Genomic DNA, 13,746 nt, shown 5'->3' with positions numbered 1-13,746 from the left:
ATGGGTGTGTTGGGGAAAGGGAAGGTGGTAAACCCTTTGTCTTGGCAATAGAGTTGCAAACCTTGAGTGTAGCTCTAGTTACTTCACAAACCTAGAGCAAATGATCTTGCAAACCCTTGGCGACATGTAGCACCTCATTGAGTGCATGTGTTGCTTTGTTCTGGTCTATAAAGCACCATTGCTTGTCTGTCACGTCTTTTAACAGTTCTAACATATAACACAATTGTGATGCTTGATAGTTTCGGATCAAGCCCCCGAAGCCCCTCATGCCAACCGTGGTCGGTGCATGTTGTAACTGACAGCCTGGGCTTTTTTCCATCACAAATATATACTGAGCATATTCCTTAGAGTTTTGCGCGCTTTTCTCTTTGAAGGACCAAGCGCACTGTCTAAAAAATGTGCAGTATTCTGGAGAGAAGGGTCATTTTCAACTCTTCAGTCCTTTTCACCAAGGATAACCCTTGGTTCTTCTAAGTAGTGAGTGAAGATTTTGCGCCCTGTTAGTCTCTCTCAGTTCATTTCGATACACTGTCTCAAATGTGAAAGAAGCTGAATGCCTAGATATTAAAGGCTGTTTTTAGGCCATCAAAATGGAGTCAATCACTGTAATTGTGAGGTTAAATTAGCACATCCCACCAAGATCACACTTTCTGGTTTAGTCATGTTAATTACCTTTATTCCGTCAATAGTGGGATCAAGGCTGGGAGAGATGTGAGTGAGTCTGTGAGGGATAACAGTATGTCATCTGCAAAAGCTGTGGGTTTGTGCCTGTGAATAGTGTTATGCATTTTATAATCAGGGCCTAGTCGATTATTTTGCAAAAGGGGCTCAAGAAGGAGGCCAGAGATGAGTGAGGACAGTGGGCAGCCTTACCTTGTTGGAGATTCTAAATGGCCCGAAACATAGCCATTCACTCTCACTACAGTTTGTGGACCTCTGTAAAGGGTGGTTGTTCAGCTTAAGAATCTTGACGCAATAATAAATCTATTCAGCTTGGCAAACATCATGGTCCAGTCCACCCTGTCAGACATTTTTTCCGCATATAATGACAGGAGGTCCACCTCCTTGTCCTGTTTCTTCCCTATACCTACTGTGTGCTTGGCTTTCTTGGTATTGTTGCTCAAAGAGCAGTTGAAAACAAAGCCTGCCTGATCTGGGTCAATCAGCTGCAGGAGGAGTTTGTCCAATCTATTAGCCATGACCCCAGCAAAGAACTTTGCATCTATATATAAGATGACAGACAGACAGACACAGTATGTAGTCATTTCCCAGCTTAAGAATAAGTGTGGGTCATGGATTGCATTATGCCCTTTTCCTTGTTAAAATTATTAAAACAAGGAGTGAGGAGAGGGAGCAATTGTATAGCAAATCTCTTGTAGAAGATTGCCTTGAAGACATCAGGCCAGAAGCTTTGTTTGGTTTAAATCTCCTAACGGCCAAAAGTATAGGCGTTCGTTGGAGCTATCAGTTTCTCTAAAGATTCTGATGACTACAGGCTTAACTTAGGAAATGCGATTGAATCTAAATTTGTTATTTGTATAGTGTCTGAGACTTTATCCTCTGAGTGCAACATCTGATATTTTGACAGGTTTTGAGTTTCCTTCTTGAGTCTCAGTGAATTGCTCCATCCTCAGTTTTGACATCCTAAGTATAGCTATATGCTTGCATAGCTCTTAATTTCTGTGCTAACAGCCCAGCCAGTTTATTATTGTTACCTACCTCATGTTCTTTAACCCTGAAATGGAATAGAATATATTTTGCCCTTTTAGGTTCCAGAGTATGCAGTTTATCCCATACCACTGTAACTTGCATTCAGACGTCTCTAGATGGATCAGATTTATACTGGGTGGCAAGCGGCCTCACGAATAAAGGAGCCCGAGAGTAAGGCCTTGAGGACATCCAATGTTCTTTTGTGTAATTGACCTTTAGATAATCCTCTGCACCATTTTAGACTTCTCGCACAAGTACTGAGTCTCACACTGTGGAATTCATGAGATAAAAAAAACTGGTTGGTTGGTTCGTGGTCCAAATCCATTTCAAAACCACCAGCACCGGCCTATGATCCAATGGGGACTGAGCTACTGATCTGCCGCTTCAGGGCAGTTTCTAATCTCTTGTTGAGTAGGAGGTAATCTATCAAGTCATAAATTCGGTGTGCAGCGAGTAGTGGAAGTAGTCAGTGGCGAGTTAGTGACGGTCCATCAGACATCAGTGAGCCCCAAATCATTTAACCTTGCTTTCCCCTTCGTGGACAACTCTTGGATCCCCCTATATGTTTGTTGGGATTTGTCTAAGTGGATGTTGACTATTACATTGAAGTCTACAACCTCTATCATAGGTCCCATGGCAAAATCCAATAGTATCTTCAGTGCAGTAGGGATACATTTTTCTTGGCCTGATTGGGGACATATATCACCACCACTATAAACAGGCTGTCTTCCCAAAACCCATTTACCATCAGCCAGCATCCCTGCATGTCCCTCATTATTTGTGCTTCCCAAAAGTGATCTTTTTTTACAGTTAGGATAGATATGCCAGCTATTATTTTGGACAGGGCCAGGGTATGAAACTAGATGGGGTAGAGTTTAGACCTGAGCCTCTTCTGGTCTACCCGGAGCAGATGCATCTCCTGTTGGAAACCTCTATCTGCTTTGATGTCTTTGAGTTCTATTAGGATGCTTATACATTTGGGTGGCCTATTGAGACCCAAACCCTTATATTTGACAAGTGTTAGGGTGACTTAGTTAAGTGTCATTGTTGGTAAATGGGAGATTGAGTGCATGCATGAGCATTTTCTTAGCAATTATATATCCCTTTTTTACTTTTTCTTAACATAAAGGGAGTTCCATGGCACAGCTCCATTGTCTCTCTATGAGGCAAGCAGACTTGTTTAGAGATGCGACTGAGCTTCACTGGGGCTCGGTTGAGTGACACCACCACTGCCAGGTGCCACTGAGTATGCACTGGCATCTCTAAAGAGGGAATGGATGGCCCTGTGACCCACTTCCTTTTTGTCCTGCCCCTCTGACCTCTGCCACACCACCACAGCTGTTGAATGCACCAGGAGGCAACAAAGAAAAATCAAATGGACACTGCACCTTAGCACACACAGTAATATGCGTAATGACCTTTTACTGCAAGTCAGTGTTCTACATCTTATTTTGTAGGTGTATGTGCATATATTTATCTGTATGTATGGATATAAGCACATATATGTTGTCAAATGTAACATTTTAAGCAAACCTATATACGTACTCTTTGTCACTCTCCCTTTGCCCCCCTCTCTGTCTCACTCTCTCTCACTGTCTGCCTGTCTCTCTGCAAATGACCCTTGTTTTTTTGTTTGAACTACCAGTTTTACCTGTGGCCCAATGTGTTCCTCTCCTCAAAATCACTTTTAGAGATGCTTCGGTGAGCACATTTAAAGATAGGGTGGACACAGAAAGCAAAAATCAGCTGTCAGGAAAAGCCAAGTGGGTTAACACACCTGACACATGGATCTGCTGGTGGTCTGCAGGTTCTTGTAAAAAGACTGGTGGGCTGACTCAGACTTTCTTTCTTTTATGGATGATGGAATGAGTCTTGAGAAGTTAGGTAATAGAAGCAGCGGCTGCTACAAATCTTGAAAACTGTACTATTAAGGGCATTATGTAGCTGTTTTATTTAATATTCTGAAAGGTCGTAAACATGCTTTTTTTTACATGCTGTCTTTGCTATGGTCTGCTTTGCCTTGATGGTCCATTTGACAGTGTAAATATCTGCTACTCCCAAACTGTGCCCTTCAAAGCCCCACTGTCCAAATTGGTTATATCGGTCTTATTTATTATCCTAGAAGCTTGCTATTCTTTTTGGCACTCCCCTTTCTGATTGTGCAGCTGCTCCCTCTTCGTCCTCTGTAAGAGTAAGGCTCTTATTTCTGACAACTCTTAACCAGTTTAAATGAACTCAACCACTATGCCGGTGATCAGCCCTAAAGGTGAGCCCATACTTACTCTGGCTCGACATACTCATATCCACACATGAGCATGAATGTCAGAAATGAATGTCTTATTATGTAATGATTTACTGTTGTGTGTTTCCCCCAGATGGAGCTCCAGCAGCACGAAGAGATAATCTACCGTGAGCGACGAGAGCGTGAAATGATCCTCCAGGACTATAAGAAACAGGCAGAGGAGAGGAAGGCAAATGCTGAGCGAGCCGAGAGACGGGTAAGGAGTAAGGAGCAGGGAGCAGGCCCAAAGATGAGTAAGACAGCATAATTAAGTCAAAATGTGGGCAAGGGAAATGCCATGTGAGCTGAGAGGGGAGTAACTGGGCTTTCAAGAAACCTGTAAGAAGGCATTGCCTGTACAAAAGATAAGTATTACAGAGGTGTTATAGAGCTAGTAAAGAGATGGGGTAATGTGTCTTGGAGCCTGGCTAATGCCAAGTGAAATAAAAATAGGATAACCAGGTACTGTATACTGGACTGTGACATGTAAAGAGGCAATGGGTCAATACCAGAGATAGGTAAGGTGTTTCTTACCAAGTCAGGAAGCAGGTATGTTGTCAAGGAACCTGGCATATGCCAGGAGAAGAATAAAGCGCTCACAGAGACTGAGAAAATGGCAAGAAGGCAGGTCATCAATGAGCTGCACTAGACATAGGTGCAGGCCAACTCTGAGTGAGTCAAAAGATGAGTAAGTGAGTGAGTGAGTAAGTGAATACTGAGGGGGCTGAGAAATTAGTGACTTGGGAGTAGGATAATACTATGCAGGCTAAGCACATTGAAAGAGACAGGTAAAGGGGATGTGAAAGCAGGTCCCTCAGAGGGGGCTACAAAAGGATAATGTGACATTGATGCAACACAACTTCGAGCAAATTGATTGACTTGCAAAATGGCAGGGATCAACAACAAAATGGTTGATATGGTCACTGAATTTGTTGGAGAGGAAAGGGAAAAGGTACAAAGAGAGAGAGCCAGGCAGCTGCAGACACACACTTATACATCATTATAAAGGAGGTAACAAAGCACCTCGTATGACAGTCCAAGAATGATTTGCCAAGAGCTAGCTCCTAGAAGAGGGATGCGCATGGCAAAGAGATGTCATGTTTCAGATATTAAGTTATGGGTCTGAGGGTACAGTTCTGGGTTTGCTTTAGTGAAGGCCAGTATTTTCTAATTATTCAAAATGGTTATCAAAATAAAATTAGACAAAACCTCCAGTGAACTATTGCATCATACAAGTAAGGAACACATTTGAAAAAAAAAATCATGTGATGATAAACTGAAACCATGAGATGTTGTCTAAGCTTTCCTAAAGAATGGCTAATATCTCATAGCAAGACAGGCACCCATGAGGGGAGACAGGGAAAGATGAGAAAGAGAAGAAAGAAACTGATAGTACATTTCTGTAAAGTAGACATTCAGTGCTATGCCAGTTACCAATCATTCAGCATGTGCCACAATATTACCCGGCAGGCTTGAGTGCTGTACTTTGAAAGTAATTGCATTTTCCTACACAGATGTTTGTGGTACTTCTTCCTGTTCCCAGTACCCATAGGGTTGATAATGTCCAATGCCGGGCTTGACTTTTGCTCTAGATTGTGAGAATAATAACCTGCAGATCACACATTAATATGGGCTGAACCTTACTTGATACCAAACAAAAGCTGCAGACTTTACATCATTTTTTATTGAGCCTTTCACAAAGATTGTTCTTTGGAGTGGTTAGATGGAGCAGGGTTTTTTATGGGATTCTGGTTTCAGCTCCTCCCCCCTTCCCAATCGCCATGAAATTTGATCAGCGTTATAGAAGATTTAGGGGCTGTACTCCTAGGTTTGCCAGTCAAAGGTAACCTGTGATGAAGCAGTATCAACAATTAAAGACTATCCACTTGTACACAAGTAGAAGGGATGGGTGTGTACACCTTCTTCTTCCTTGACATACACTTCAGCTCCTGCAGCCCTTGGCTATCTCAGCTCATGGTTCTCTGGTCAGAGGGCAGGTGGGCCGATTTCTACCACCAATGGACAAGGAATTACATTGGTTCAGGCGGTCATCCTGATTTTGGTTAACAGTTTCTCTTTTTGATTTTGTGCAAAACCACCACCAGTCTCCTAACAACCCACCCACTCCCTTTCCCCCACACAAGTATCTTGATGATGGTGGTTGCTGCTGTTCTGGTAAAGGGTGCCAGAGAGATAGTGCACTTGGTGGAAAGGGGCAAGGATGCTGTTTCAAGATATTTTCTGATTCCCAAGGTACTTGATGATTCAACTCTTCTATATTCCCTTCTCTCAAAAAGGCAGACAGTGCATGTGCTTTGCAGCATGTGGGGAATGACCATTATCAAACTGGTGGTCTGTTGTTTGACCTGAAGTTAGCATCCAGAGTGTTTACCAAGATTATGGCAAGATTGGTGGCTCATCTTCACTGTCAGGGTAACTTTCTCTCCCCATATTTAGACAACTGACTAATTGAATCATTGTTAGTTTCTCTATTTCACTTGATAGAGTCACATTTTATTACAGCTTGTGTTTCTCTAGGAACGTGAAGAAATTTAGCTTGGTTCTGAGTAAGCACATTTAGTTCAGAGAGGCAGTTATCAACACTGTTAAGGCTGTTCCACCTCAAGACAAATGATTGAAAAGAAAGTTCATGATTGTTATGTTCGCAGCATCACCATTTAAGTCGACAAGGAATGTTGAGAGGGTGTTGGGAATGATGGGTCCCTCCATTTTCTTGGTTCTGTGTGCAAGAGTAAAGATGAGACTACTGCAGAGGAACCTGAGGTTGACTAGAACCACTGTAATTTTCACTTACCAGAAAGATGTGGTTTTCTTCTAAACTCCCACTAATCTAGAGTCTGGACTGAGGAACGTACCCATTGAATTTACTATCAAATCATACATTGTTATTCCATTGCATTTGATGAAGATTGGCAGGTGCTTTATTCAAGGGCTGAACATACATTTGGAACACTGGGAGTTCAACACTATGTGGATTTGGAAGGGATCAACACTATATAAAAATATTCTATCTAGTTGCAAATCCCTTACCCTACAATTGCCACAAGGGATCCGACTGGATTTGGAAATTTCTCCTGAGCAGTACCCATGCACTGGTAGGGGGTGGGGTTCATTCGGTTCCACGTTTCATTGTCAGCATCATCTGCATCGTCCGCACCAGAAGTGATATGAGCGATACTTATATAGGCACCACCATAGAACTGGCGGCAGTTTCTTTTTGTCACTTTCCATGCCAGGAGCATGGAGCATGAAAAACACAGACCAGTGGTGTGTGGGCCATGAGCCCACAGAGCAGGGAGGATGGGCGGGTCGGTAAGGAATTTGAGGCTAAAGTCTCTACCAGATTAGGCATTAACAAAGGTAAGTAACTTCTTCATCTGATAGAGACTTCTAGCCACAAATTCCTTACATTTGAATAGATATCCAAGAAATAACTCCCCAGAGGAGGGTCTGCAAACTTGATTCATACTACAAAATCCTGCAGGACCAAACAAGCAAAGTGCTGATTGCAGTAGGCTGGGTTCTGGTTGTAGTACCCACCATTTCTTTTGCCTGGTGTTAGTATGTTTGGACTGTAGTTCACTAGGATCCTGCTAACCAGGACCCCAGTGCCAGTGCTCTCTCCCCTAAATTCAATTGTTGGCAACCTTTCGCACCCACAATTGGCATACTGGTGCATCCATGTAAGTCCCTAGTATATGGTACCCAGGTATCCAGGGCATTGGTATACCAGGGGTGCCTCCTGGGCTGCAGCATGTATTATGCCACCCATGGGATCCCATGCAAACTGTGACTGCAGGCCTGCCATTGCAGCATGCATGAAAGGGAGCATGCCCCTTTCAACTGCCAAACCTAACCACTGCACTTAGACATTATAAGTCACCCCTCTGGTAGGCCCTTCAGCCCAAGGGCAGGGTGCATGTCTCTAAATATGAGGGTACCCCTGCATGAGCAGGGTACGTCTACCGCCCCAGGCCAATTCCTGGACTCAGTAACTGGGGGGAAGCCATCTTAAGGTATGTAGTGGACCAACTACATAATGGCTTCTCCGAACCTAGACATGTTTGGTATCAAACATGTTGGAATCATGCAACTACACCAATTCAAGTGTTAGTTGCATGATCCCATGTACTCTGGGGGTTCCCTAGGAGATCGCCCAGTTCTGCCTGAGTAGTCTTACAATTGTTTCTCCAGATCCTGCAAGAATTCTGCAACATCCAAGGCTGTACATCCTCCATGGTCACAAGGTCTCTGTCTGCACCAGGAAGCAGAAAGAAATCTCCCTTGGGATAAAGGAGTCACTCCCCTGCATCCGCAGGCACCTCAAGACAACGTCGACCGGTTGGTGGGGTCTGCTGTTCCTGGACATCTGAAACTCCTGCTTCACAGGTGGTGAGTCTGTGGCCTCCTCTGGGTCCTGCTTGTCTTCTATCCAACTCGGGAAAGTGTGGATCCTTGCTCCGGCCACTGGACTGGCACCCCATGCACCACGACTGTTGCACTTGCCAAGGCTTGTTGACGCTTCCTCCAGGAGATCTTCAGGCATCATGAAGCCCCGCCTCCAGCGCTCTGCAATCTGAAGATCAGCCCCTGTCTTGCAGCACCTGCGACGTGGGACTTCTGTATGTCATACCAGTCAGGTCTCCTTGTGTTGCAAGAGCTTTATATTCCTCCTGGATAAGCTTTATCTGCTAGCCTCAGCTACCCCTTGAGAGCTTCTTCTATCTGGCCACCTATTCACTGTCACAAGGGTTACCTGAACTCAGTGTAGGGTGCCACACCACAGGTGTACACCATAAACTGAGCCAGCCTCCTACACTCATCCAGACCGACCTGATGGCGAGGCGGAGGCAGTAGTGCTTGGTGGACGTGTGCAGTGAATCCCACGTTGCAGCCTAACAGACATCTAAGATCGGATTGGAACGCCGCATGCTAACATAGTGGCCAAAGTCTTTGCTCTGGTGGAATGCGCACGCAAGTCCTCTGGGGTTGCTTCTTGGTCAATGCGTAGCATATTTTAATGCAGAGCACAATCCATCAGGAGATCATTTGTTTCTGCATGACTTCTCCTTTCTTGGCTCAGGCATACCCCAGGAAGGGTTGATCTTCTACCTGGAATGGTCATGTGCGGTCAAGGCAGACAACAACGCTCTTCTTCGGTCCAGCCTGTGGAGTCTCTCCTCCTCTTAAGAAGGATGAGGCGGTGCATAAAATGTAAGCAAGGTGATGGACTGGCTTATGTGTAAAAGGGTGACTACCTTCGCAAGAAGGATGCTCGAGTCTGAGGGGCCAGTTTGTCTTGGTAGAAAGAGATATATGCAGTTTACGTACCCTCCAGGCAGATGTAACTGCCACCAGAAAAGCCATCTTGATGGTAAGGAGCTTGAGAGGGCAGTTGTGAAATGGTTTAAAGGGAGCGTACATAAGAAAGGTAAGAACCAAATTGTGGTCCCATTGAGGCATGACAAAGGGAGCTGGAGGGAAAATATTCTGTAGACCTTTTTGGAACCTATTTACAATATGGAATGCAGAACCCTGCTGGGCCAAGGTAAGGCTAAAAAGAACTTGAGAAATGGGTGTAAGTAAGGGGTCAACCTGTTTGTCTGTACATCATGCCACAAACTTGTTCCAACAGCCAGCGTATACCAACTTGGTGGAAGGACAGCAAGCTACCAAGATAACATTACAGACTTTAGGTGGAATGTCAAAAGCTGTCAGCTGTCAGCTGTCAACTGTCGTTGCTCAATCTCCATGCATGTAAGTGCACCGTTGACAGTTTTGAGGGGAACCCACCCCTGCGGCTGCGACAGAAGATACTCTCTAAGAGGCAGCCTGATCAGAGGACTGAAGGACATGCTCAACTGCTCAGGATACCAGACTTTCTGAGCACAGTCTGCAGCCATAAGGATGTTTGGGCCCAGTTGTTCCTTTTTTTCTTCGGAACTCTGAGCAGGAGTGGTATGTGAGTGGTATTGGTCAAAAGGCATAGAGGAGGCCAGAGCTCCACTCAAGATGAAAAGCGTTTCAGAGCAAGAGTCGCCTTGGAAACTGCAGCACGCAGAACTGATGACATTGCGCGTTCTCAACTGTGGTGAACAGATCTAACCAAGGTTCTCCCCACTGCTGAAAGAGATCCTACACCACCTCAGTTGGAGACACCACTTGTGATCCATTAGGCTTCTTCGGCTTGAGTTCATCCTTAGTGGCATTCAGAGACCTTGCCAGGTGTTGAACCACCAGGGAAATACCCTGACATTCCAGCCATGTCCAGAGACGTGGGGCCTCTTGACAGAGGGTCCATAACCCCACCCTGCCCTGTTTGTTACAGTATCACATGGTGGTGGTGTTGGCCACGAACACCAGCACTAGCCTTCCCTTGATGGAGGGTGAAAAGGCTTTCAATACCAACCAGATTGCTTAAGGCTCTTTGGAGTCCAGATTCCACCGGAGACCAGAGTCCTAAGATCTCAACCTCTCCCAGATGGCTGCCTTAGCCCAGACTTGACGTGTCAGTCATGACCATCAGATCTGGTTGCTGAAGAGAGATATGTCTACTGCTGAACCAAACGTGGTTCGTCAGCCACCACTGCAGATCTTTTGCAGTGCCCTCTGAGACCTGGACCATGACGGAGAGATTACCCTGATACTGTGCCCACTGGAACTTCAGGTCCCACTGAAGAGCCCGCATATGCCAGCAGGCATGTGTTATAAGCAGGATGCAGGGGGCCATGACACCCATCAGCCTCAGAGTTAGTCTCACCGAAATCCAGGATAGTGGCTGAAAGATCATTATCATAACCTCAATATCCTGGACTCGCTGCTCATGACATTAAGCCTGAAACTGCACTGTGTCCAGAACAGCACTAATGAAAGGAGGCATTTGAGAAAGGATCAGGTGTGACTTCAGCATGTTGACAGAGAACCCCTGCGAGTGCCAGAGGTCTGTGGTAACCTGCAGGTGGGAGACGTGGGTGGGCCCGCCTACAGCAGCCAGTCATCAAGATAAGGGAAGACTGGCACACCTGGTCTCCGCAGATGGGCTGCAACCACCGCCATCACCTTGGTGAACACCGAGGGGCGCTGGTAAGGCCAAAGGGGAACAAGGTGAACTGAAAATGCCTGTGGCCTACTGTGAACTGCAGGTAACAGGCCTCCATCCTTCCTAGGCACCAGAAAGTAACAACCACCACCTACTACTAATGCCAGCACCCTCTATATGGATCGCTTGGCCAAGAGTGCCACCACTTCCTGGCAGAGTAAGGAGATGTGGTCCTCCATCAGTCTGTCGTAAGAGGGTGGCCTCTCTAGACAATCTGATCACTACTGGTGGAGATCCTGCCTCCCACTTGATGATTACGATGGTTGAAGGGCAAACTAAGGGAGGCTGTGACTGCCAAGGGGTATAGACTGGCCCGACCTCTAGCTACGTGACCTATGAGGTCTGTCGGAACCACGTCCTCCGCCACGCCGGGGCTGGCCAGCCTGCAGGGCATGGTGGCTGGGCATGTAGATGTGGCAGAAGCCCCTTCTGTGGCCACGAAAGGAGCAAAAGGCAGAATGTGATTGGCAAGGGGCCATGGAAAGGCCCAAGGACCTGACCGTAGCTCTACTGACCAGCCCTGAGTTTGCCTCATCTCCGAAGAGACTGGAGCCATCAAAGGGCATGTCCATGAGTGAGGCCTGGACATCCCCCGAAAAGCCAGTGATTCTCAACCAGGCTTTGTGCCTAAGGCCCATCGATGATGAAATCACTGTGCCCAGTGAGCTGGTTGTATCCAGTCCACAGCGTATGGCCAGTTTACCTGTGTCTCTCCCATCAGCAATAGCTTGGGAGAGAATGGCTCGAGCCCCCTCCGAGACCATAGGCAGCACCTGTGCAACCGAGTCCCACAGTGAGTGAAAGTCTCTACCCAAAAGGCATGCAGTGTTCACAAACTACAGTGCCAGGCTGCTGGAAGAAAACATTTTCTTTCCCAAGGTATCCAGCCACTTGGATTCCCTGTCCAACTGAGAGGTAGGAATACGCCAGGATTTACTCTGGAAGCAGAGGCTTCGACCACCAAGTGCTGTAGGGTGGGGTGCTGGGTGAGGAAACTGGGGTGCCCTGGTGTGGGACAATGGTGATGGGCAATTGACCTATTCACAGGGGCCTCTGTGCAGTGCTTGGACCAGGCCATGAGCAGGACGTCTGTGAGGGCTTTGTTAAACGGGAGAAGTGGTTAAGATGGGCTGATTCCCAGCTCAGGCACCTCCATCAAGATGTTTGTCTTGACAGCCACAGAGGGCAACTGAAGTCCCAGGAGCTCAGCCACCCTTCTCACCACCATAGCACATGAGGCTCCCTCCTCTGTAGAGAGGGTAAGAGGAGAGACCAAGCCAGTATCTGGGGAGGTGTCTAGACCACTGGCAACTGCCAGATTCTCACACCAGGTGTCCTTGGTGACATCTGAGGCTGGTATTCATCACGGTCCAGTGGCCCTTCCAATCATCTCCAAGTATTATCCATAGCAAAAGGGCACAGGCTCCGGCCTGGTTGAAATAATGCGAGTCAGCCCCGGAGTTGGAGTCGGATGCCCCAACTGGCTCTGTGTCAGAGTCAGGGGTGAGTATAGGGACTGTGGTTCTGGGAACTTTGGCAGTAGAGCTGAGGAAGTTTGAGATGGCTCTGCTGGTGCTGCTCTGGATCCGTCCATCGATCCAAGGGGCCCAAATGGCGCAGCAGGCGAGCCCAACAGAGGCTGACCAGTAGGGGTGCCTCCCAAACTCAAGGGGGCCTGTGGACATGCCAGCGGGGACGGCCATCCAAATTTGAGGTGACTGGCCTCATAAAACTCAAGGAGGTGGGTGGGAGTCGCTCCAGCTCCAGGAAACTCGGGGAGGCATGTAGACAGCCCAGACACAGGTTCAACCACGGAGCCAGGCCCCGAGTGCCAACGTTCCCTCGCTTCAATGTATGACTTCAACAGATGGTGCAAAGTTGAAGACCTCTTCAACTTCTTGTTCTTCTTACAATTGTGAGACTTACCCCAGCGCCCAGATGACATAGGCTGTGAAGATGAGCACGTGGCTCCGCGACCAATCCTGGGACCTTCCTCTCGACCAGGATCAAGTCCGTCACAGTGTCGCAAGTCAAGCAGCAAGGAGTTTGAGAGAACACTCTCTCAAGGTCTTGAGGTGCATGGAGCAACAATCAACATAGGTCTTGACATCGTGGATGTGCATGAGGCACCTGAGACAGATGAGGCGTGGGTCTGTCACCGACATCTGCCGATGACAGACGCCACAGGGCTTGAAACCAGCCTTACTTTTGGACATCCCTGCCACACCAGGAGATAAAGTCTCAAAAATAGTCAACAAAAGAGTCGAAAAAAGGTCTGCAAAAAGTGACTGGCGGTAGCCCTTTCCCTGGATCTGCGCTGACTGGTGCAGAAAGAAAAGAACTAACGTCAGCGTACTGTGGTGGCGTCGATAAGGGCACTGCATACATCACTATAGCGCAGACGACACCAATGATGCCCCGCAGAGCCGAATGACCCCATCTACCGGTGTGCAGGAGTACTGCTCGCTAAAAATTTCCAAATCCAGCTGAAGCCAGGGGATAATTCTAAGATAAGGAATCTGCGGCTAAAGGTCTCTATCAGATTACTAATCTTTGCTGAGTACAGCCAAGCCAAATAACATTGGCAGAGTCAGCTGCAACACACTAAAAAATAATTTTGCACATCTCCTTTCTT

General features: G+C 46.8%; 1 protein-coding gene across 2 annotated transcripts in view; it reads left to right on the top strand.

Moving 5' to 3' along the window:
• The window catches only part of ODAD3 (outer dynein arm docking complex subunit 3), a 92,411-nt gene that overhangs the window by 39,212 nt on the left and 39,453 nt on the right, over positions 1-13,746 (top strand). For both annotated transcript variants that reach the window (XM_069231880.1, XM_069231879.1), the window contains one exon: positions 4,086-4,208. In XM_069231880.1, coding sequence (XP_069087981.1) covers positions 4,086-4,208 — 123 coding nt within the window. The remainder of the gene's footprint in view (positions 1-4,085; positions 4,209-13,746) is intronic.

Source organism: Pleurodeles waltl, chromosome 4_2 (assembly GCF_031143425.1).
Source record: "Pleurodeles waltl isolate 20211129_DDA chromosome 4_2, aPleWal1.hap1.20221129, whole genome shotgun sequence".
NCBI classification, from domain to species: domain Eukaryota; kingdom Metazoa; phylum Chordata; class Amphibia; order Caudata; family Salamandridae; genus Pleurodeles; species Pleurodeles waltl.
Note: the sequence above shows the minus strand (reverse complement) of the source record. Positions and strands in the feature narration are given on the sequence as shown.